The 23,528-nt window shown below is 39.9% G+C and overlaps 1 protein-coding gene across 3 annotated transcripts in view; it reads right to left on the bottom strand.

The window, feature by feature from the left end:
• The window catches only part of st6galnac4 (ST6 (alpha-N-acetyl-neuraminyl-2,3-beta-galactosyl-1,3)-N-acetylgalactosaminide alpha-2,6-sialyltransferase 4), a 31,609-nt gene extending 8,169 nt beyond the window's left edge, over positions 1-23,440 (bottom strand). Inside the window, exons 1-4 of one of the 3 annotated variants that reach the window (XM_061908257.1) lie at positions 23,198-23,440; positions 22,972-23,121; positions 9,807-10,216; positions 7,205-7,312 (exon numbers count right to left, since the gene is read on the bottom strand). In XM_061908257.1, coding sequence (XP_061764241.1) covers positions 7,205-7,312; positions 9,807-10,216; positions 22,972-23,121; positions 23,198-23,209 — 680 coding nt within the window. In that variant the 5' untranslated portion in view covers positions 23,210-23,440. Of the gene's footprint in view, positions 1-7,204; positions 7,313-9,806; positions 10,217-22,971; positions 23,140-23,197 lie in introns of those variants that run through there. The other 2 variants (XM_061908258.1, XM_061908256.1) reach the window with 2 other exon arrangements.
• Positions 23,441-23,528: the final 88 nt, after the last annotated feature.

Below are 23,528 nucleotides of genomic sequence, written 5' to 3'. Positions count from 1 at the left end.
ACAAAGAATCATACCTCATTAGCCTCACAAACTCAGAGGGAATGAAGTTTATTTCCGAGACTCCATTAACCTCTTCCATCAAATGTTTGCTGTCACATGCTACTTCCCTTATTCCGTCACATATTAATTGTCCCCCCAACAATGTGACAAAACCGGAAACAAAAACATGTTCCTGTCTAATTTAAATGGGTTTTGTAACAAAAATAAAGTTAACATATACTTGCATGAAATTACCAAATAAAATACATTTTTAATTACATTATATGTAAATATGAACTGAATATTTATACATTGTATTTATTTCTTATAACCAACTCTGAAATTATATAACATTTATACAATGTGCTTCTGTCAGCAGCAACAAGTGTAATGCTGCTTGGGCCAGGGCACACAAGTCACGGTTAGAAGCTGATTGGTTGAATATTAGACAATTAAGAAATCAATTTACTGTACCGCTCTCCTTCGGAAAGTCAAATCAGAATTTTATTTGACCACAACTGAAAACCTCAAACACCCAAAGAAGTTTTGGAAAACCATCAAATCTTTGTCCGCCTGTTGTAATTCAGTCAATCTCCCACCTAGTATACTTGTTGATGGTGTCAGAGTAAGCGACAGAAGAGAAATGGGTAATTATTTTAATAACCATTTTATTTCCTATGGTTTTCTCTACAATTCTGACAACTCTACTGAAGTTCCGCTAACTGTGATGAAAATACCCAGGTTTTTAACTTTACGCCCTTTACCACAACAGAGGTCATGAGGGCTCCAAAACAACTTAAACCTAGAAAGCCAGCTGGCTCAGACAAGTTGGAGCCGCTCTTTTTAAAGTTGGCAGCTGAAATTATAGCTGAACCACTGACTCACATTTTTAACCTTACTCGAATTTAAAATGAAATCCCCTTGGATTGGAATTCTGCCCTTGTAGTCCCCCTATTAAAAGGAGGTGACCCTATTAATTTAAATAATTACAGACCGATCTCTAAACGCTCTGTTCTGGCAAAAGTGCTTGAATCCCTTAACAGTGAACAGATAAAAGACTTTTTGAAGGCAAACTTCGTTCTGTCACCATTTCAGTCGATTTTTGCAAAAATTACAGAACTGTTACTGCTGCTATGAAGTTTATAATTGATGTAACTGAAGCTCTTGACAAGAAGCAGTGCTGTTTGTGCCTCTTTATTGACTTTTCAAAGGCATTTGATACTATTGATCATGTCATTTTGATCTAACGTCTTTCAGCTATTGTTTTTTCTCAGCAAGCAGTTGGATGGTTTGCAAATTACCTCACAAGTAGAACAAGGGGCTGTTCAGATAGAAGGTTCCTCCTCAAACGTACTGCAAGTGAAAAAGGATGTCCCTCAAGTTTCTGTGTTGGGCCCCTTATTATTCACTATTTACATAAATAATCTTGGACAGAATATTCCGAACTCAACTTTCCATTTCTATGCTGATGATACTGTCAAATACTGCACCAACTCCTGCTGAGGCCTTTAAATATCTACAATATGCATTTGACAGAGTACAAGAACAACTTTGCTATCTTCAACTGGTTTTAAATGCAGAGAAAACAAAGTGTATGTTCTTTACCACATCAAAAACTGTAAGATTAGCACTGTGTGAAAGCATTTGAACAAGAAATGGGCAACAAATTATGTTAGTATCTTCTTTTAAATATTTGGGATTTTTAATTGATAACCACTTGAGTTTTAAGGAGCACAGTCAGTATGTTGTAAAAAAAACCCTGAAACTTTTACTGGGATTTTATTATAGAAACAAGTCTTGCTTTTCTTTTACTGTGAAACAGAAATTGGTGGAAACAACCTTTTTACCTGTTATTGACTATGGAGATGTGTTGTACATGAATGCTACTTCTGGTTGTCTCCGCAAGCTGGATAGTGTGTACCACGGGGCACTGAGATTCATCACCAACTGCACTCCCCTTACTCACCATTGTGTGTTATATTCAATAGTTACCTGGACATCTTTATGTGCTCGACGCCTCAATCATTGTATGTTTTCATCTACAAAACCATTCTTTGTATCACTCCATTTTATCCATCTGGTCTTTTAACAAAAAAACAAGGAAGTCACAATCTGCGTTCAATGAATGTTCTTCAATTTGTCATCCCAAAAGTACAAACCCCGTTTCCATATGAGTTGGGAAAATGTGTTAGATGTAAATATAAACGGAATACAATGATTTGCAAATCATTTTCAACCCATATTCAGTTGAATATGCTACAAAGACAACATATTTGATGTTCAAACTGATAAACATTTTTTTTTTTTTTTTGCAAATCATTAACTTTAGAATTTGAAGCCGGCAACACGTGACAAAGAAGTTGGGAAAGGTGGCAATAAATACTGATAAAGTTGAGGAATGCTCATCAACCACTCTTTTGGAACATCCCACAGGTGTGCAGGCTATTTGGGCACAGGTGGGTGCCATGATTGGGTATAAAAGCAGCTTCCATAAAATGCTAAGTAATTCACAAACAAGGATGGGGCGAGGGTCACCAATTTGTAAGCAAATTGTCGAACCGTTTTACAACATTTCTCAACGAGCCATTGCAAGGAATTTAGGGATTTTACCATCTGCGGTCCGTAAAATCATCAAAAGGTTCAGAGAATCTGGAGAAATCACTGCACGTAAGCGATGATATTACGGACCTTTGATCCCACAGGTGGTAGTGCATCAAAAAACAACATCAGTGTGTAAAGGATATCACCACGTGGGCTCAGGAACACTTTATAAAACCACTGTCGGTAACTACAGTTGTTTGCTACATTTAAGTGAAAGTTAAAGCTCTACTATGCAAAGCAAAACCCATTTTTTAACAAGATGGCGCTGCTGTTGGCAGGAGCTCTGTACTCTTGTCTCATCCTTTTGTGTTTCCCTCTTGTTTTCATGTGTTATTATATATTCTATTTTTTTTGCCTTTTGGTCTGGGACCCTTTGGGACTGTGTGACAAGGGGTGGCACTTTTGTGACTTCTATTGTGCTTTTTTGTGGACATCTGGATTTGTAACCCGGGAGCCTTTTGGCCATGGAGACCAGTTGCTGCGTCTCTGCCACACCAGAGTCAGTTCGGAGAGACTGGAGGAGATGCGGATGAAGAAACAGGACTGCGGAGCTGGCACTGAGCGCGAGGACGGACAAGCTTCACAGTGTCTTGGCTGAATGAGCAGGTATCGGACATCTCAGTCTTCTTGGACGTATCCTCGCTCATCCATTCGGACTGGACACTGGCCGAGAGTGGAGTCGGCTCATTTGGTTGCTTTGTTGGGTCTGCTCAGGTCTCTGGCCATGCTCTCTACACCCCAGCAGACACCGCAGAGGCCACCACAGTGTATATGTTTATTTTACTTTTTATTTCTAGCCCTATGTAGAAGTGTCTGGTTACATCAGCTATGCTACTTTAATGTCTTTAATGTCCTTTGATGTTTCCCTCTTACACACATGTAAGAGGGATGTGTATTATGGCTGTGAGTTGTTTTTTTTCCCTTGGCCTCAGTCTGGACCCCCTCTCCAGGGGCGCAGGCTTAGACAGATTTTTTGATTTTATTTTATTTTAATCTTTTATTTTTTTCTCCCATTCCCCCCCACTTGTTTACGTGTATCTCACCTTTTTTGTAAGGGGGGCTGACAGTTGGCAGACCCGTCAGCTATCCTGTTCTGTCTCCCTGTAATGTTTGTCTGATCTTGAATGGGATTGTGCATAAACTTTTAATTTCTCCTCGGGGACTAATAAAGTATGTCTGATATTGAACACCAAGGAACGCCGCCGGCTTCCCTGGGCCCGAGATAATCTAAGACGGACTGATGCAAAGTGGAAAAGTGTTCTGTGGTCGGACGAGTCCACATTTCAAATTATATTTGGAAACTGTGGAGGTGGTGTCCTTCGCAACAAAGAGGAAAATAACCATCCGGATTGTTATAGGCACAAAGTTCAAAAGCCAGCATCTGTGATGGTATGGGGGTTCATTAGTGCCCAAGGCATGAGTAATTTACACATCTGTGAAGGCACCATTAATGCTGAATGGTCCATACAGGTTTTGGAGCGACATATGTTGTAATCCAAGCAACGTTATCATGGACGCCCCTGCTTATTTCAGCAAAACTATGCCAAGCCACGTGTTACAACAGCGTGGTTTCGTAGTAAAAATGTGCGTGTACTTTCCTGGCCCGCCTGCAGTCCAGACCTGTCTCCCATCGAAAATGTGTGGCGGATTATGAAGCGTAAAATACGACGGCAGAGGCCCCGGACTGTTGAACGACTGAAGCTCTACATCAAGCAAGAATGGTAAAGAATTCCACTTTCAAAGCTTCAACAATTAGTTTCCTCAGTTCCCAAATGTTTATTGAGTGTTGTTAAAAGAAGAGCTGATGTAACACAGTGGTAAACATGACCTTTTCACCAACTACTTTGGCACGTGTTGCAGCCATGAAATTCTAAGTTAATTATTATTTGCAAAAAAAAAAATAAAGTTTATGAGTTTGAACATCAAATATCTTGTCTTTGTAGTACATTCAACTGAATATGGGTTGAAAAAGATTTGCAAATAATTTTATTCTGTTGATATTTACACCTAACACAATTTCCCAACTCATATGAAAACGGGGTTTGTGTGTATATATTATATATATATATATATATATAAATAAATAAATGATAAATGGGTTGTACTTGTACAGCGCTTTTCTACCTTCAAGGTACTCAAAGCGCTTTGACACTACTTCCACATTTAACCATTCACACACTGATGGAGGGAGCTGCCATGCAAGGCGCTAACCATCAGGAACAAGGGTGAAGTGTCTTGCTCAAGGACACAACGGACGTGGCGAGGTTGATACTAGGTGGGGATTGAACCAGGGACCCTCGGGTTGCACACGGCCACTCTACCATTGCGCCACGCTGTCCCCTATACATATATATACATACATACATACATACATACGTGTGTGTGTGTGTGTAAAAACACCTTTCATCAAAACTTATTGTCCGGTCATGGTTTTTGTAACTTGAAAATTATCTGTCAAGAGTACAACAATATTGATGAAAAATTATATCTATCTGCAATTGATAGCGAACAATATAGGTTAACTATGAACAAAATGCGATTACATATTCTAATTGTTTGACAGCAGTAATGTGTATGTAAAAATATGTTCAAAAAAGTAACAACCAAAAAATTTTCCGACCTCTCTGCAGTGCCTCTATGGACTCCCTGTTGAAGACCCTTGATTTAATACATTACGTCACATATTTGAATAATCAATTGAACTAGCTTCAAATGTATTATTAATTTATTACCTCCCGTGGTAGGTGAATCTGCGTAAAGTAGGGATGCTTTTGATTTTATTTATATCGATATTATGTTTCTTTATAAGGCCTCCACATCAATTCCACACACTCTTATAAGCACTTCCTGTCATGATCTCTCATGACAATTATTATCATTTTTGGTATTTTATTTTTTTCTTCCTACTTGTTTGTTCCATTTTCTGTTTGGCACTACGTCTGACTGACCGCTGGCTCCCTCACTTGTCCCTGAATGACAATCAGGATGCATTTTATGCCAGCCCTGTACTCTGTCCTGTTCCCTATCGTCACTTCTTAATTGACACAGGGCTAGTATGGCTAATCAATAACAAAACAATTAAACATATGATTTCAGCATTGATACAACAGCAGACAGAGTCACAGAATTTGCCGATATGACGAAAACCGCTGTTAATCGCAGTATATCAAGGAAATTTACATAAATGTGGGTGAAATGTTGACATTGTGAGGAGAAGGAACATTTGTTTGAGAAAATAATGTGTAAAATAATCTGAAAATGCAGCCGCCCCCGCCTTAATGTCGACGCGGGCACTTGAAACAGCGATTAAACTACTAAACTAAAGCTAACAAGAACAATCCATGCAAGACACATCTTGTCTGCTTGTGTTGTTGTGAACGACATCATGGATGTAATATCAATGTACAAACAATCATGCACACACAATACATCTCATCTGTTGTGGTATTGTGAATGACATCATGGATGCAACATCAATGTACAAACAATCATACACACAACACATCTAATCTGTTGTGTTGTTGTAACGACATCATGGATGTAACTTTAATGTACAAACAATCACATACACACCACACCTCATCTGTTGTGAACAACATCATGGATGTAACATTAATATACAAACAATCATACACCCGCAACACATCTTTTCTACTTGTGTTGTTGGGAACGACAGCATCGATGTAAGATAACATTACAAACAGCTCCTCAGTCGCAACTTGGGAGTCGCTCTCTTTTTTTTCTTTAAACAGCCTCAAGTCACCTCCACACATCAAGCTGAGAACAGCAGCACACAATAATGCGCCACATCCGGTCTGATTGCGCTAACAAATGAAAGGTTTCGGAAAAGTACCTGACACAAGCATAATGAACTTATACAGGTTTTGATACATTTACACAAATATCATGCTTTGACCTAAAATACTGGTCAAAATTATCCAAAGATGTATTGCACCAATTAATGTGAGAGATTTTGCATTAAATTAAAAAACATTTTATAAAATTGTATTTGACACAAAAAGCACACAGTCTATAGTAAAAGATACAAAATGGAACTAAAAACAATTACAAGGTAAAAACCGATTTTTTTCCCAGTTTTTTTATCTAATTTTTGGTTATAACTATTATTTGTTGCTAATTTATATCCCTTTATTTAAGGTTGGGTTTTGGTGGTACAATAAATACTTGTGTTTTCAAATTAATGAATAATTGTGTAATTAATCGTAATTACAATATCAATGAAAATAATCACGATTATTATTTTTGCCATAAACATCCAGCCCCATTCCCTACACTTCCTGTGCACTTTCCTGTTGCAATATTTTTGTTTCTCAATACATTTTTGCCCGCACTTCGCCTGCCGTCTCTGCACCCTGGGGTCCTAACCTACAACACCTGCATCAGAACGTTACAACTTTCTTTGCTCCTAAAACACTTCATATACTCTAAAACCGCCATCATTTTGACATAGTACTCAAATCTCAAAGTATACTTTAAAGTAATCCACACAGACCGTAGTAAGTTTACCGCAGAGTGGCGTAACACTGAATTTGCAGACACCACAAAAATTGCTTCTCTTTTTGTAACTATACCAGCATGTAAAGGTGTACCGTTGTGGACTCACCTGCAGTAGTCGGTGTTGATCATGCCATACACGCGGATGCTGTCGCACATTTCCATAGCAAGAATCATCGTGAAGAATCCCGTGCTGAGATACGCTCCCGACTTCAACCTGAGCGGGGACACGCCAGCAATATTACCACGATATTGTTGAATGTGCTAAAAAATACCTATGAACACAGAAACAATCTTTAAACCAAGTATATATTTGTTTAAATAAATCGAATAAATAAACAGACACTATAAATACATTTTCTTGGCAGAAGAAACAAATAATGTTCTGGCTTCTTAAGAGTGTTAGCAGAATATTTTTCTCAATATGTATTTGACATTTTTAAATATTTTTATATTAGTCTCACTAGTTTTATTGATGTTACAATAGTGTTATCCCGATACCAGTATTTTGGTACTGGTACCAACCTGTATTTAAGCATTTTTCAATACTTTTCAAAATAAAGGGGACTACAAAAAAAGTCATCATTGGCTTTGTTTTGACAAAAAATGGCATGATACTTTAAACATATGTTTCTTTTTGCAATCAAAGAACAATTTTGTCATGATATAAAATAGTGAACATTCTAGACCAGTGGTTGTCAACCTTTTTTCAGTGATGCACCCCTTGTGAAAATGTTTTTAATTCAAGTACCCCCTAATGGGGGAAAGCATTTTTGTTTGAAAAAAAAAATAGAGAAAGAAGTAAAAAACAGCACAATGTCATCAGTTTCTGATTTATTAAATTGTATAACAGTGCAAAATATTGCTCATTTGTAGTGGTCTTTCTTGAACTATTTGGAAAAAAAGATATAAAATAACTACCGTTAAAAACTTGTTCAAAAATAAACAAGTGATTGAACTATAAATAAAGATTTTTACACATAGAAGTAATCATCAACTTAAAGTGCCCTCTTTGGGAATTGTAATAGAGATCCATTTGGATTCATGAAATTAATTCTAAACATTCCTTCACAAAAAAATAAATTTTTAACATCAATATTTATGGAACATGTCCACAAAAAAATCTAGCTGTCAACACTGAATATTGCACTGTTGCATTTCTTTTCACAGTTTATGAACTTACATTCATGTTTTGTTGAATTATTATTCAATAAATATATTTATAAAGGATTTTTGAATTGTTGCTATTTTTAGAATATTTAAAAAAAATCTCACGTACCCCTTGGCAGACCTTCAAGTACCCCCAGGGGTACACGTACCCCCATTTGAGAACCACTGTTCTAGACAACTTGACTTTTAGTAGTAAGTAAGCAAACAAAGGCTCTTGACTTGTCTCCTGACCTATGCAGTAGCATATTGTGTCATTTCTTATTCTATTATTTTGTCAAAATTATGAGGGAGAAGCGGTAGAAAATGGATTATTAATCTACTTGCTCATTTACTGTGAGTATCTGTTTTACCGTGTTCTATCTACACTGTTGGAATGTAATAATCACTTGTTCTTTACCTAGGTCTTGATTCATACTATACATTTGGATATGAATCCAATAACAAGTAGTTACAGGATTAAACATGTGTCAAAATAAAAGTTCTACAGTCTCCAGAGAAGTATTTCCTGAGTTTATAAATAAAAAAGACAACATATTTTGTGATAATAAAAAATATTGAAATCTACATCGATACTACAATCATAATCATTGTAGTATCGACTATGAGGCTCGTGCACTAGGTATGGTTACAGTTCATATTTGTACAGATCCACCTATTTGTTTACATTCAGGAGCGTTAGCTTGCTGTTAGCGGTTAGCTATTGTATCCTCCTAGTGAATCATGTTTAGGTATTCCTAGTGAATCATGTTTAGGTATTTTTCGTCCTGCAGGTTTGATACCTGTAAGAAACCTACTTCATCTGCCGCCACGGAGGCCAGGATTAGCAATTTAGAAGTCGCTAAATTACTGCGGACACATGTTATCGGCTAGCTAGCTATGTTTTTATAAGAGGGTAACAACTTTGTCAATTGATATGAAAGCATGTGTTAATCACAAAGATTTTTATGAAGGCTTAGGTCAGGCTGATTACAAAAATAAGTAATAATCAAATATACTTCATAAGAAGGGACTAATAATTAACTGATGAAAGATAAAATGTACATAAAATGATATTGTTCTAAAATAAATAAACTGAATGATTAATAAATATCAATAAATGTTTTGTTTACTAAACTGTTGATAAAATTCAAGTTGAAAAAATACAGCTTCACAACTTTAGTCATAATTTTTGAGGTTATTAAACTTCTCTGACTTGAGGTCCAGACTTCTTTTTGAGAAAGCCATTGCTGCCACAAGTGGTGAAAATGTGTATTGCAACTAATTACCATACAGACCACACATGTGAGAGGGTGCTCACGGCCCAACAATGGTTAAGAAATACTGCATTAATGTGAAATCAATTCCCCATTTGTTTTATTATACAATAAGACACCAAATGAAATTCAAGTTTGATTCAAAAAGTATTACTCATTTCACATAAATAATAAAGTGTGACAGAATGTTGTAATTAATTCAATTCTGCTTAATGCCCCTGAGACCAAGGGCCTCATGTACATTATTATTAATGTAGAACACCGTAGTCCATGCCAAAATGTTCCTACCTGTTTTTTCCGGTTTCATTCTGAAAGATTTGGTCACAGTGCTCCACTCTTTCCTGCGTCATGGCGTACATCCGGACATCGGGATACGTCTTTGCTATCCTCAGGAGAGTGTTGAAGACGCCGCCTTTCCCGTCCGTCCTCATCTTCCTCTGCGGACCCCAGAACACATACGTGGTGTTGGCCGCTTCTTCAAAGTAGTAGCGCTGGTTCTTCACCAGGTGCGGGACGCTGGTGTGGGACACCACCCGCACGCTCGTTCGGTTGCCCACGTCCTTCTCGTAGCCCAAGGTGGGAGCGTTGTTCATGCGGATCACGCACTGGATTTTGTCGATGTCGGCGCCCAGGCCCGCTCCGAGCATCTGGCCGGAACTGGAAACTAAGGCACACTGGTTGAAGTGCACGTTCAAGAACTGCAAAGACACACAAAGTCCCAGATTTCAATGATGCAGCTGTTCACTTCTTTGTGTACCAGCAACAATTACATCATTACAAAAAAAAAAAGCTTCAATATATATTCTGTTGCTTCAATGAATCTTCGAATGCAGAGGTCTTCAACAGGGGGTCCGTGACACCTATATGATTGGCAGAGGTACTGCAAAGGTGTTATGCATTTTTTTCAAAATATAAGCAAGACTAAATAACTATACTGTAATATTATATTAATGTTAGCATTTAGAATAGCTAGCGATTAGAGCTCTACCTGGGTTGTGGGTGACATCACACCATTTGCACTTTAGCGGTCACTCCAGCAGCACTGAGAGCGGACTCAGCCGAACTACCTCTAGGTAATGTTGCAATTTTCAATGCCAACACAGAAGTTGACTCCAAAAACTCTCCAACGTCAATAAAGTAAGGCTTCCCTTTTCCAAAAATGCGCAAGCTTATTGCTAATATACATTAGCTTTGCTATTGACATGCTACTGATTAGCATTACATGGCGATTTCAACAATTTGTTAACAAAAATCAAACAGCCGGTGCGTAATGAGGACAATACTTACAGTATTAACATTTTTAGGGCGCAACAAAAACACACCATAATCTCTACACTACTGCCATCTAACGTCTTGAACTTGCAACTGTAAGTGCAATTTAATGACGATGTTTACACTGCAGGCCAAAGGGGCCCAAATCTGATTTTTTTCCAGCTGACTGTTTAAACTGCAAGTTATCAGACTCCAGTGTAAATGCGCATGAGGTCCCAATGTGGTCCCAGTGTGGCCTCGACATACCTTGCATGCGCACTGTGATAAAGTGAAAACAAAGGAAGTTGACCGGTACAAAGTCGCTGATACTATAAAACAAAAGTCAATGCACCTTAAAAGTGAGTGTTTTTTAAAAGATAAATGAAACTAATATAATGTATGAATGGTTGTATATAGTGTATTATAATGGGGACGGTTTAAATCTTTTAATGGCTGTTAAGTAGAGAAGAGACAGACAACTGCATTGACCTACAGAAGTCTTATTTTTAACTCACATATAAGCAAATGCTCCACAGCGTCAATTACGGTCTTTTAACAATTGCAATTCCTTCGGAATCAAAATATGTATTCATGTATTACATATAACCTTTAATTTGCGCACTATAGACGAGTGATGCACCGAAAATGTGGTTGTCTTAAATAGAAACCTAAGTTGTGATGAAATATCCAGCTGAAGCTGACGAAAAAAATCACATTCAAGTCTCATTGCGAAACGCGTTTGAGTGTGTAATGCACAAAATATGAATCTGTACTGACTGAAAAACGTGAACAATCATATTACATTATCTCTAAATTTGTCATAGTGTGTGAATGTGAGTGTGAATGTAGTCTGTCTATCTGTGTACCCTGCCTTCCGTCCGAGTACAGCTGTGATAAGCTCCGGCACCCCAGAGAGGGACAATCGGTAGTAAATGGATAGATGGATGTAAAGTATTCGCCAACATTTCATGTTTTGTTTGTACATATCCAGGCAGACAATGTATGTACTGTAGTTGTTATAACATGCATGACGTGCTGTGTGTATCATGATCAATATAAAGTTTTACTCATCCGATGGACAGTTATGCGTTTGGTTTTAAGTTTTTCTGCTTTATTTGGGTAAGCACTCCATTTATGTCAAAATAGCATGACTCCAAGTTCCGCATTTATAACTCAATTTCACTTTCACCTCACTCTCTCCGCTTTCATCTGCTCCAAAGTTTCACTCTTCCTTTGTGCTGGCTTTTATAACCATCAGTTCATACTCAGTATATTCAGCTTCAAAAATAAGGTTGTGAATCTTCATTTGTCCAAAAATAGTCGTCTTTGTTGTCTCTTATTGATTCTGTCATGATTGCAAACACTATTATTTGCTTGCAGTGTGTATAATGTACATATTGTTATGAAGGTGTCTGTTACTACAATATATATAGACTTGCAGTGTGTATATAAAATGTTGCTGGAGGGCTTTGAAGGCTACAACGCAGACTCCCATCTTTCAAGCGTCTTTTTTTATCATCTTTAAAATCCTTAAAGACATTGTATTCGAAAACATTTGTATGTCGTCTTATAAACATTTAGACATTGTTATAGTCAGGAATTAACAGTGTTGGGACTAACGCGTTACAAAGTAATGCGTTACTGTAACGCTGTTATTTTCTGCGGTAACTAGTAGTCTAACTAGTAGTCAGTAACTCAGTTACCGTTACTACATGATGATTTACTGCGTTATTTTACGTTATTTTTTATGTAGTATCGGCTAGAAACTGGGAAGATCTGAGTTTGTTCTACTGGAGAGCTGCAGAAGAAGCGCGGGAGAAGAGGCACGCTCTGTGTGTGTGTGTTTCCAAAACAACTTGGTGTCAGAAGTGGGATGCCCGGAATGACCATGGGACCGGATCCTGGACGGTGATTGATCATCCAGACTAAAAGAGTGACGGACGGGAGGACCGATCGTGACTCGGCGCCGCAGAATTTCTAGCAAAGGACTCAATACTAAAATTCTGCGACCAAATTTGGTAATGTAAAAGATTTATTTTAAATAAATATTACAAACATAATTTATTATATCCCTAGAACAAGTCCTAAATTAAGTTTTTCTCTGGTTATATACCCTTTGAGATGTTTTTTCTCAAGGTTAAATACCCTTTGAGAGGTTTGTTTTCTTTGGTTTAAAACCCTTAGAAAGGTTTTCTTTTGGGTTATATACTTTTGAGTTTGGTTTTTCTCGGGGTTAAATACCCTTTGAGAGGTTTTTCATGGTTCCCTCCACTTGTAGACATATTGATGGACTCAAACGTCAGCAAAGCTCAGGACAAAGTTCAATGGTCTTCACCAATTTTAATGGCCATGAAAGCCAAATATGGAGTGACTGTCTGGAATGTGTTGAAGAATAACGCAGAAAAAAGGTTGAAGAATGCATGAGTGTTAAAGAAAAGATAAGAAATTGAGCGTGAAAGATGTACAAAGGTATCCACAATATGTTTGAAAGTGTGGATGTCTGAATGCAGGTTGAGAGAATGTAGTGAAAAAAAAGCAATGTCCAATATTCCCACACCACCACAAAGAATGGCACCATCTGTTCGACTCTCAGCTAATAATTAAATTTTTTCACCCTATGCCCCCAAATAGTACACTTCCTTTACCCAAGGTTGTCCACGACTGATTTACAAGTCAGCGGCTTTGCTTGACGAAGACTGGGCTTCCGTCTGCCACCAACATCTGCAGAACAAAGCCGCTCCTCCTGACCTTCCTGCTCCACCTCCACAGCCTGCGCTGCCCGAAGCCACTGCCCCACGAATGCAACGCCCCCTTCAACCGCCACAGGCCGCCCTCAGACAAGCATAAAAAGGAAAAGACAGCCCAGGCCTCAAGTCGTGTTGCATATGACGATTATAAACTATCTGACATAACACCAGCCCTGGGACATTTAATGACAGCAGTCAAAAAATGAACTTTTCAAAACAAGTCACCTCCTCCGTCCTCGACAAAGGCAGCGCCATCAACTTCCACCTTCCTGTGGCCTATAATCAAGTTCACAGGTCGTGGCAAGGACCCAACTCTGGTCTACAGCCACATGACCCCCACAGCTCATCTAAGCGGCAAAGAACGAACTGCCACTGGTCAAAAATAACGGAACTGTGTTCAATTCCTTTATCTGCGCATGGCGTCCTACTGGCGACAAAATCACCACCATCTTGAAACAAATACTTTGCCAAAGTCTCATCTGTGGTAGATGTATTGGCAAACCAAAATCTAAGAGCCGCCCAACCCGTCTGGGACGATGACAGTGCGTGGGAAGCATACGTCAATCGCATCCTCGGCCATATCGAGGAGGCGTTTCCACCACAATCTAATCTGCAGGCTGTCTTCCACTGCAAACAAAGTCAGACCAAGCTTGTTGAAGAATACTACGTCCAGCCCGAAAATGTCTGCGCTGCTAAATATGGTGAACAAGGGCCCAAAGATTGGGGTTCCAGTGTGGGCCACTTCGAAAGAACTATGGGCACTGCTCTCGTCAAGGACCTCCGCCCTACACAAAAGGCGGCGGTCGAGCAGTCGATCATCGGCGCCTGGAATCAAGCCCGCCTAGACAAATGTCTCAAGCACGCCATGTATGTTGAAAAGAAAGTGACGAACAAGAGCATGTCAACAAAGACAGCAATCTGGCTTTGCCGTGGTTGGTGATCATGGCGTTGTCACCTCTTCTTCTCCCTCTCGGCTCAGGCTGCAGAACTCAATGCCCTCACCCCTGCATGCACACTGGCCAGCATAAAATCTGTGACTCTCTGGTCCTGATGGCAATCCTTGTTTGCCTATGTCATGTTCCACCCTGTGTCAAACGAGGCGGAAGATTGTGACTGTCTAAAGCAGTGGTTCTCCAATTGTTTTCACCAAGTACCACCTCAGAAAAAACTTGTCTCGCCAAATACCACCATGATGAAAACCATGGTGGTTGGGCTAAGTATTCATTAAAAACAAGGACAAGCTGTTTGAATATAGGAAAATACAACAATGTACTTAAATCAAATGATTCTTTGGTGTACCACAGTTTGCAAATCACTGGTCCAAAGTATGTGGTTCTGTGCATAAGCAGGACAAACCAGAACTCGGCCAGCCACCGACCCTCCACCCGACTTCCCCTTTCAACATGTATTGATTTCATAGAGTTCCACCCATGCAAAGGGAAGATATATTGTTTGGTGATGGTTGACATGTTGTCCAAGTGGGTTGAAGCTTTCCCAACAAAGCGGCTGGTGCAAGAGGTAATTCCGCAAAAGGGGCATCCCTGAAAAGATCTCATCTAACAATGGCCCCCATTTTGCAAATACATTGATTACCAACATGAGTGACACTTTAGTGAGTGACCTGAGGAAACGCTGCAGTTACCATACGGAGTCAGGAGAGAGAGCGGCAACACTCAACAAAAATTAGCGAAATGCTGTAATGAGGCATGAATTGGAAACGATGCGTGTCCCTGGTACTGATGCAGATGCGGATGGGAGTTTGCAGCCGAAGCAACCAGCCTCCCATTGAGATTTTGTTTGGTGCCCAACCAAACGTGCTGATGGGTCCCAGGCCACAAGGATCCCTTAAAACCTTCATGGGAGATGATGCGTTGATTGAATATTGCTTGCACTTAACCAATTCCCTCACTGCCATCAGGAGGACCGTTTGAGAAGCGCTTCCGAGAACCGCCAACAGAGTTGGGTCCTCATCCGGAACCCAAGCCCAAATAAGTTCAAGCCCGGACGCTTGCTTGGGCCATTCCATGTTCAAATGACAACGCATACTGCAGTCAAGGTTGCAGAATGTGCAACGTGGGTCCGCGCCACTCACTGTCAACAATCCCACAGGTGACGACAGTTCCGTATGTCATGTCCAGTAAAGGCGGCTGCATAAAATAATTACACATCTCTGTCACTTTGCACCTTTTTCTTTCCCACCTGCTACGAATGTCAACTGTGCCTTTTAACAAAGACAATTTTGTTTGACTACTTGATCAGGAACATTTCCAATACAATATGTGTGTTCTTGTCTTTCATAATGATTGTAAACAATAGGCAAAATTCCCCAAAATGGGCAGTTCTCCTTTTATACATGAGGGCCCCTGTTAATAGACCGTATAACTACCACCTTTTAGGTAACCATCCACGGCAAAGGTAAAGGAGCATATACGGTGAAAACACATTTTATGATTAATCTGAGCATACACATTAATAACGCCATCATTTTTTGTGACTAATTGAATTACTCTACGGCAGGGGTCACCAACCTTTTTGAAACCAAGAGATACTTCTTGGGTACTGATTAATGCGAAGGGCTACCAGTTTGATACACATCTAAATACATTGTATTTCTGTCTGTCATTAATTTTTTTTTCCTTTTATGGAAGGTTTTTTCTAGAGAATAAATGATGAAAAAAACACTTAATTGAGGAGAAAACACGAAAAAAAATAAAAAAAATGAAAATTAAATTTTGAAATATAGTTTATCTTCAATTTCGACTCTTTAAAATTCAAAATTCAACCGAGAAAAAGAAAAGAAAAACTAGCTAATTCGAATCTTTTTGAAAAAATTTAAAAAAGAATTTATGGAACATCATTTGTAATTTTTCCTGATTAAGATTAATTTTAGAATTTTGATGACATGTTTTAAATAGGTTAAAATCCAATCTGCACTTTGTTAGAATATATAACAAATTGGACCAAGCTATATTTCTAACAAGACAAATCCTTATTTCTTCTAGATTTTCCAGAACAAACATTTTAAAAGAAATTCAAAAGACTTTTAAATAAGATTTAAATTTGATTCTACAGATTTTCTAGGATTTGCCAGAATTTTTTTTTTTAATTTTAATCACAATAAGTTTGAAGAAATATTTCACAAATATTCTTCGTCAAAAAAACAGAAGCTAAAATGAAAAATTAAATTAATTTTTTACAATAAAAAAAATAAATTTGCTTGAACATTGATTTAAATTGTCAGGAATGAAGAGGAAGGAATTTAAAAATGTAAAAAGGTATATGTGTTTAAAAATCCTAAAATCATTTTTAAGGTTGTATTTTTTCTCTAAAATTGTCTTTCGGAAAGTTATAAGAAGCAAAGTAAAAAAATTAATGAATTTATTTAAACAAGTGAAGACCAAGTCTTTAAAACATTTCCTTGGATTTTCAAATTCTATTTGAGTTTAGTCTCTCTTAGAATTAAAAATGTCGAGCAAGGTGAGACCAGCTTACAAGTAAATGAATTAAAAAAAATAAAAATAGAGGCGGCTCACTGGTAAGTGCTGCTATTTGAGCTACTTTTAGAACAGGCCAGCGGGCAACTCATCTGGTTCTTACGGGCTACCTGGTGCCCGCGGGCACCGCGTTGGTGACCCCTGCTCTACGGGTTACTCTTCACAGCACTGTCAGTGCTTCTAAATTTTTTTTGTCAAGCGTCCCCCCCACGGGAAGATAATTTTTTTCAAGCTCCCCCTAAATGGAAACCTGATGTTTTCCTTTATTTCTTGGTACAAACCCCTCGATGAATTGCTGCAAGCTTTACATGCTACCAAGCTGGAAACTTGTTTTTTTTCTCAAGCTGCACCCGACACTTGATCGTTCAAGATTAGAATGAAAATATACGCTAATTCTGGGCACCGAGGGAGGTCCGCCCCACTATTGGAGAAGCACTGCGCTATGTCAAAATGGAACAATACCAGTACACTTGTGAGGTTGTACTAAAAGGAAGGAAACAAACCGAAGCACAAGACAAATAGTTTCTAAGATGAGCTATGCAGAAAAAGTAAACACGAAAGTGTGTAAAAACACTCCCTCCTACCCTGCAGGACCAGGGGTGGACTAGCCATTGTGAGTTTTCCTACGTTGGTCTCATTAATTTATTATTCATGATTGCTGCACCTTGCCTTGGTAACTATGGGTACTGTCCCGGGGGCCAGAGCGGGGACATGTAACCCAACAGAGACAATACAAGTGTTGAACAAACAGTCGTTACTCAACAGACGGTGTCGTTATTTATTCAAGGATTTAGAAGACAGAGAGACATTCTTTTGCTTTTGTCCATCAATGGGGCGAAGCGGCACACAAAACATCCATAACACGTCATAGATTGTATTTCTGTATAGGAACGGGAACACTTTATAAGAATAGATAAAATGTAAGGAATGCCCTCCTTTGTCTTCTTTCGCCAGCTTTGAAATTACCTCATTTGAAGTTGTGTCACTCATAAAGACTTCATAAACGACTTCTATGTCTTGCTAGGGCCGTGTCATCAAAAAAGTAAAAATTTTGTCCCAGTTTAAATATTCAAGTATTAAGTATCTGTATTGTTTCTTATAATGTGCGTGGGCTGCGTGTCGCTCACAGCGAAACTGATAAATCAAGCCGAGTTGTGGTGGACAAATTGATGGACAGTTGTGACATTCTGTGCGACCTTCCTGGCTAAGCAAGACCTGGAAAGACTCAATTTTATACATAGTGACTTTCATGGTGCAGGAGAATCTCATCATCATCGGCGGTCCCTCGAGGGAGTATGACGATCCTCCTGGTAGGGGTGTATCCCTTTATGGAGGATGCCTGTGCGTGACTTTGTTTAACGCGTGGAGACTGGTGCACAGACAGTCACCACACGATCCTTGACAGAATCGGGTCAGGGTCCACTGACATGGTGTCCAAGATGACTGGGGACCCTTTTCTGCTGCAGCCTTCTTCCCCCATCCTAGCCGTTGTGGTAGTTCTTAAATCTACCGTCTTCCGCCTGCTCCGCCGTTGAGGTCTTCGCCGTATCCCTGGCTAGAGGGCAGTCCAGTCCTAGGCCTTTGCCAAGGGCTATCTACCTGGGGTAACAGTAGTAAAGGGGTTAACCTCCTAATGCCCCAAGACCCCATAGAGGAGCCTCCACTGCCGGATGCATTTTGACGTCATGCCCAGGACACTAAGCAGGAGAATCTACAACTGACCTGAGTACTGAAGTCGTCCGGGGAAGATCCCAATGTGGAATAACAAAAATGACCAGCTGGTCAATATTATAAGATTGGGAGTTGACTGGGCTACTGGGATTGAGCTGTGTTGTGATGATAAAAAGGTAATAATTCTGAATGTATATACGCCATATGAATGTGTACAACATGAAGACGAATACCTCAGTAGATTGTCATTTATAGCCCGTAGCACCCATCGACACAGACAGCAGAGTGTCAAAAAAGTACAAAAAAGCAAAGATGTGCTGGTTTTTCACAAAGGGATTGTTAAACTAGACAGTCAGACGCGCGCGAACTCCAAACAGGAAGTTACGTGAACAAGTGGAATGAATTGGATACCGACGCAGTAAAAGGGCTTCCTACCTTACGAGGGGAAACTGAGTGAATAATGAAAGGTTATATGATTATTTATTTTAAACTCTTATTCGCGCCACTTTAAAATGAATATTTCAGCATGTATTTGTAAAAAAAAAGAAAATAAATAAAAATAAAACGCCAAATTATTTAGGGGGGCTTAAGAATATTTCAGGGGGGCTTGAGCCCCCCTAAAATAGGCCTGGTGACGCCCCTGTGCTCAAGCTAACATGCTGTGTTGAAAGTTCAGTATGTAAATGATAAATGATAAATGGGTTGTACTTGTATAGCGCTTTTCTACCTTCAAGGTACTCAAAGCGCTTTGACACTACTTCCACATTTACTCATTCACACACACATTCACACACTGATGGAGGGAGCTGCCATGCAAGGCGCTAACCAGCACCCATCAATCAGAGAGCCATCAATCTGTCAATCCTTTCCGTGTCCGGGCCAGGTAAGGTTCCCCGTTTTGGGTCAAATTAAGCCGCAGGCTCCTCTCCTGGTGGTGCCCTTCCAAGGGTGAAGTGTCTTGCTCAGGACACAACGGACGTGACGAGGTTGGTACTAGGTGGGGATTGAACCAGGGACCCTCGGGCTGCGCACGGCCACTCTTCCACTCTTCCACTGCGCCACGCCGTCCCCTATGTGCTCATTTTCTGTTAAGATCTCACTTTTTAAAGCAAATTGCACAGCACTGCATACTGCCCATCTGTGGTGCCAGTCTTAAGAAACTCATACTGGCTTGCAATGACAGCAAGAGGCTGCTTCAAGGCGCTGCAGTGCAAGCCAAATGTTTGTCAGTATTGGGTCCTCACTTGCTCTGACACTTTACATCATCTCATGTACAGGTTCATGTGGAGGGCAGCTGAGTCAGACAACAATGGGCCCCATTCAGTAATAAGTTCCTAACTTTTCCTATTATCTTTTTTCCTAAGTGATTTCCTAAGAGTAGTCCATTTAAATTCATGATGTGGTCTTAAATGACCAAATTGTTCCCACTTGCTTTTCTAAAGTTGCTGAATGCCAAATGGTTTGCGCATGCGTTTCTATCATAATTTGCATAAAAACACACCCTGATTTCCCTAATATGCATATGTAAACGCCCTTAATTCCGCATAATTCTGGTGCAAAACCAAACCATCAAACACTCAAATAAAATACAAACAGATTACAGAAGAGAAATTCGTATTATCCCGTGGGGAAATACATAATGTCAAAACATAAGTTTAAGAAAGGGGGGACTGCAGTGTTCAAACAAATATGTCACTTTGGGCAATAAGGTCTACATGGCCATCAAATATGCTCTCCCTCCCAAGCGCAAAGATATGCGGCAACTTTCAATAGCAGCAAAATCATTGCTATTGTGTGTGTGTGTGTGTGTGTACACAGTTTTTGAAATGTCTATATATTGCTGATTTTACTGTCTGTCTGTCTGTCTCTCTCCCTAGATTAGATTAGATTAGATAGTACTTTATTCATTCCTTCAGGAAAATTAAAATTTTCAGCACAATCCCATTCAAGATCAGACAAACATTACAGGGAGACCGAACAGGATCGCTGACGAGTCTGCTGGCTTCCAGCGCCCCTTAAAAAAAAGGTGAGATACAGGTAAACAAGTGGGGGGGAAACAAAATGGGAGAACAAAATAAAAGATTAAAGTAAAATAAAATATGATGAAAAAAATCGGTCTAAGCCTGGGCCCTGGAGAGGGGGTTCAGACTGAGGCCAAGGGAAAAAAACAAGAACAACTCATAGCCATAGTACACATCCCTCTCACATGTGTGTAAGAGGGAAACATCAAACATCAAAGAAGACAAAGGACATTAAAGCAGCGGATACAACCAGCCACTTCTACATACAGCTATGAATAAAAAGTCAAACAAACATATACACTGTGGTGGCCTCTGTGGTGTTCCACGCCATCGTCTGCTGGGGTGGAGGGAGCATGGCCAGAGACAGGAGCAGACCCAACAAAGCAACCAAGAGAGCCGACTCCACTCTCGGCCGCCAACCAACTCTCGGCCAGTGTCCAGTCCGCATGGATGAGCGAGGATACGTCCAAAGAGACTGAGGTGTCCGACACCTGCTCACCCAGCCAAGACACCGCAAAGCCTCTCCGTCCCGGCGCTCAGTGCTAGCTCCGCAGCCCTGTCCCCTCATCCGCATGTCCTCCAGTCCCTCCAAACCGACTCCGGTGTGGCAGAGACCCAGCAGCTGGTCTCCCTGGCCAAAAGGCTACCGGGAGGCAGATCCAGAAGTCCACAAAAAGCACCGCAGAGGTCACGAAAGTGCCCCCCCTTGTCACACAGTCCCAAGGCTCCCGGACCAAAAGGCAAAAAAATATAATAACACATGAAAACAAGAGGGAAACACAAAAAGATGACACAAGAGCACAGAGCTCCTGCCAACAGCAGCGCCATCTTGGGAAAAAAATAAAAAATAAAAAATAAAAAAATAAAAATAAAAATCTCTCTCCCTCTATTATAGATCTACCCATCAATCTATCTATTTGTGATATTAATTTAACATCAGACAATAGAAGTAAGGGAATGTGTCACACTTAAGAACAAATAGGCCATCCTAAGAGTGCTGTGGACGTAGATTTTGTTGTTACTACAAACAAATCCCAGCTGAGAAAACATTGGTGAATACAAAAATATCTTTAAAAAACTTCGTAAAGGGCCTAAGAACAAATGTTTTTCTTAAGAGTTGTTGCTGAATGGGCCTCAATGTAATTAATGATCTGACTAACCTCACTCGCAGTTCTGTGAGATTTTCATCCGGTCTATGGAACCGAGTAGGCCTGTATGCTGGACATTGAATATTGTTGTGTTTTTTTTTATATACAATTGTTTTATTTATTTAATTTCTGCTTATATTTTTTTAATTTGGGTTTTATTGTTATATGGTTTCTTTTTCTGTTATATGGATTCCCCTGGGTTCTGAAATAAAATGACTACCACTGCCGTATTTCCTTGAATAGCCGCCGGGGCGCTAATTAATTTAAAACCTCTTCTCACTCCTGCACTTATTCAAGGCATGCGGTAAAAGTAATCAGGCGCTAATAACTTTAAAGCCTCTTGGTCAACAGCCATACCGTTTACACTGATGGTTGTGAAATAAACAACTTTAAAACGCTTATTAATATGCGCCACACTCTGTGAACCCACACCAAACACATTTCTGGAGAACATTGGCTCTGTAACACATTATAAACACAACATAAGAATTACCCAGAATTACAATGCATCCATGACTCTTGGCTATATTATACACGCGCCCCCAACCCCGCCCACCTCAACCAACGCACGAAGAGGGGTGTTGCGGGGGGGTTGGTGCTAGCAGGATGTATAATATAGCCAAGAGTCATGAATACACGGCATCTGGGTAATTCTTGTGTTGCGTTTATGTGTTACAGAGCCAATGTTCTCCAGAAATGTGTTTGTTATTCTTGTTTGGTTAGGGTTCACAGAGTTTGGTGCATATTAGTAAGAGTGTTAAAATTGTTTTATATCACAATCATTAGTGTGATCTGTATGGCTGTGGAACAAGACCCCGGGTTTACACACAGTAAAAGCAAAAAAAACCTCCTCTGCCATTTAGAAAATGATGGCAGGGGAAGAGTCACTCGTTACGACACAAGATTGAACCGGCGGTAAAAGTAAGCATGCGCTTATTAATTCAGTGAGCTAGTTTGACCCTGCAGTAATTCAAGGCAGGCGCATATTCAAGGAAATATGGCATTATACACTGCTTAACTTCTTTATACACTTATAGAGTCGGAGGTGTTGAAATAGATGTACTGTACAAATCTATTTGATGTCCTCTAATCGAAACAAGATGGGTCAAATATTGTCTTACCTGTTCCGCGGTGTCCGGGCTGACCCTCACGTATCCCCGTAGTCCAACACTTTGCTTCGCGACGCGGGCTGAACCCTCCCGTGTGATCACATGGCTGAACCAGAATAGTACAGGGAGGCTTATGCAGAGCAGGCAAAGCCATCGAAGGGTCTGTGTGCGTGGATACATCCCCGAGTGAAGTTACGGTGTGGAACATGCGCTCAGTGCGTTGAAAGATAGGACTCACCATCGATTTCATGACGTCAGCGTCTCAGGACTCGTTTTTCCAGTCTCCAAGGCATCTTCTGAAAGTCATGGCAACGCCTTTTTTCGGTTCCGTTATGTTTGCCTAAGAACTTAACCAGGCCTTTCCGCCCAGTCCATGTCCCAAAGACTACACACGCCAATGTCAAGTGTGTCTTGCGCCTTCAAGACATAGCTGACCCGGTCACGCACTCGAACTTTTCCCTAATACTAAATACCAGAACCGAACATCCGGTCCAGTCATTTACGATAACAAAGGCATAGTTAGATTTTTATCGAATATAATATATTTTACGCAAACAATTCAGACCACA

The sequence above is a fragment of the Nerophis ophidion genome, linkage group LG08 (assembly GCF_033978795.1).
Source record: "Nerophis ophidion isolate RoL-2023_Sa linkage group LG08, RoL_Noph_v1.0, whole genome shotgun sequence".
Classification (NCBI taxonomy): domain Eukaryota; kingdom Metazoa; phylum Chordata; class Actinopteri; order Syngnathiformes; family Syngnathidae; genus Nerophis; species Nerophis ophidion.
The sequence above is the reverse complement of the archived record's forward strand: the minus strand, read 5'-3'. Positions and strand labels throughout refer to the sequence as shown.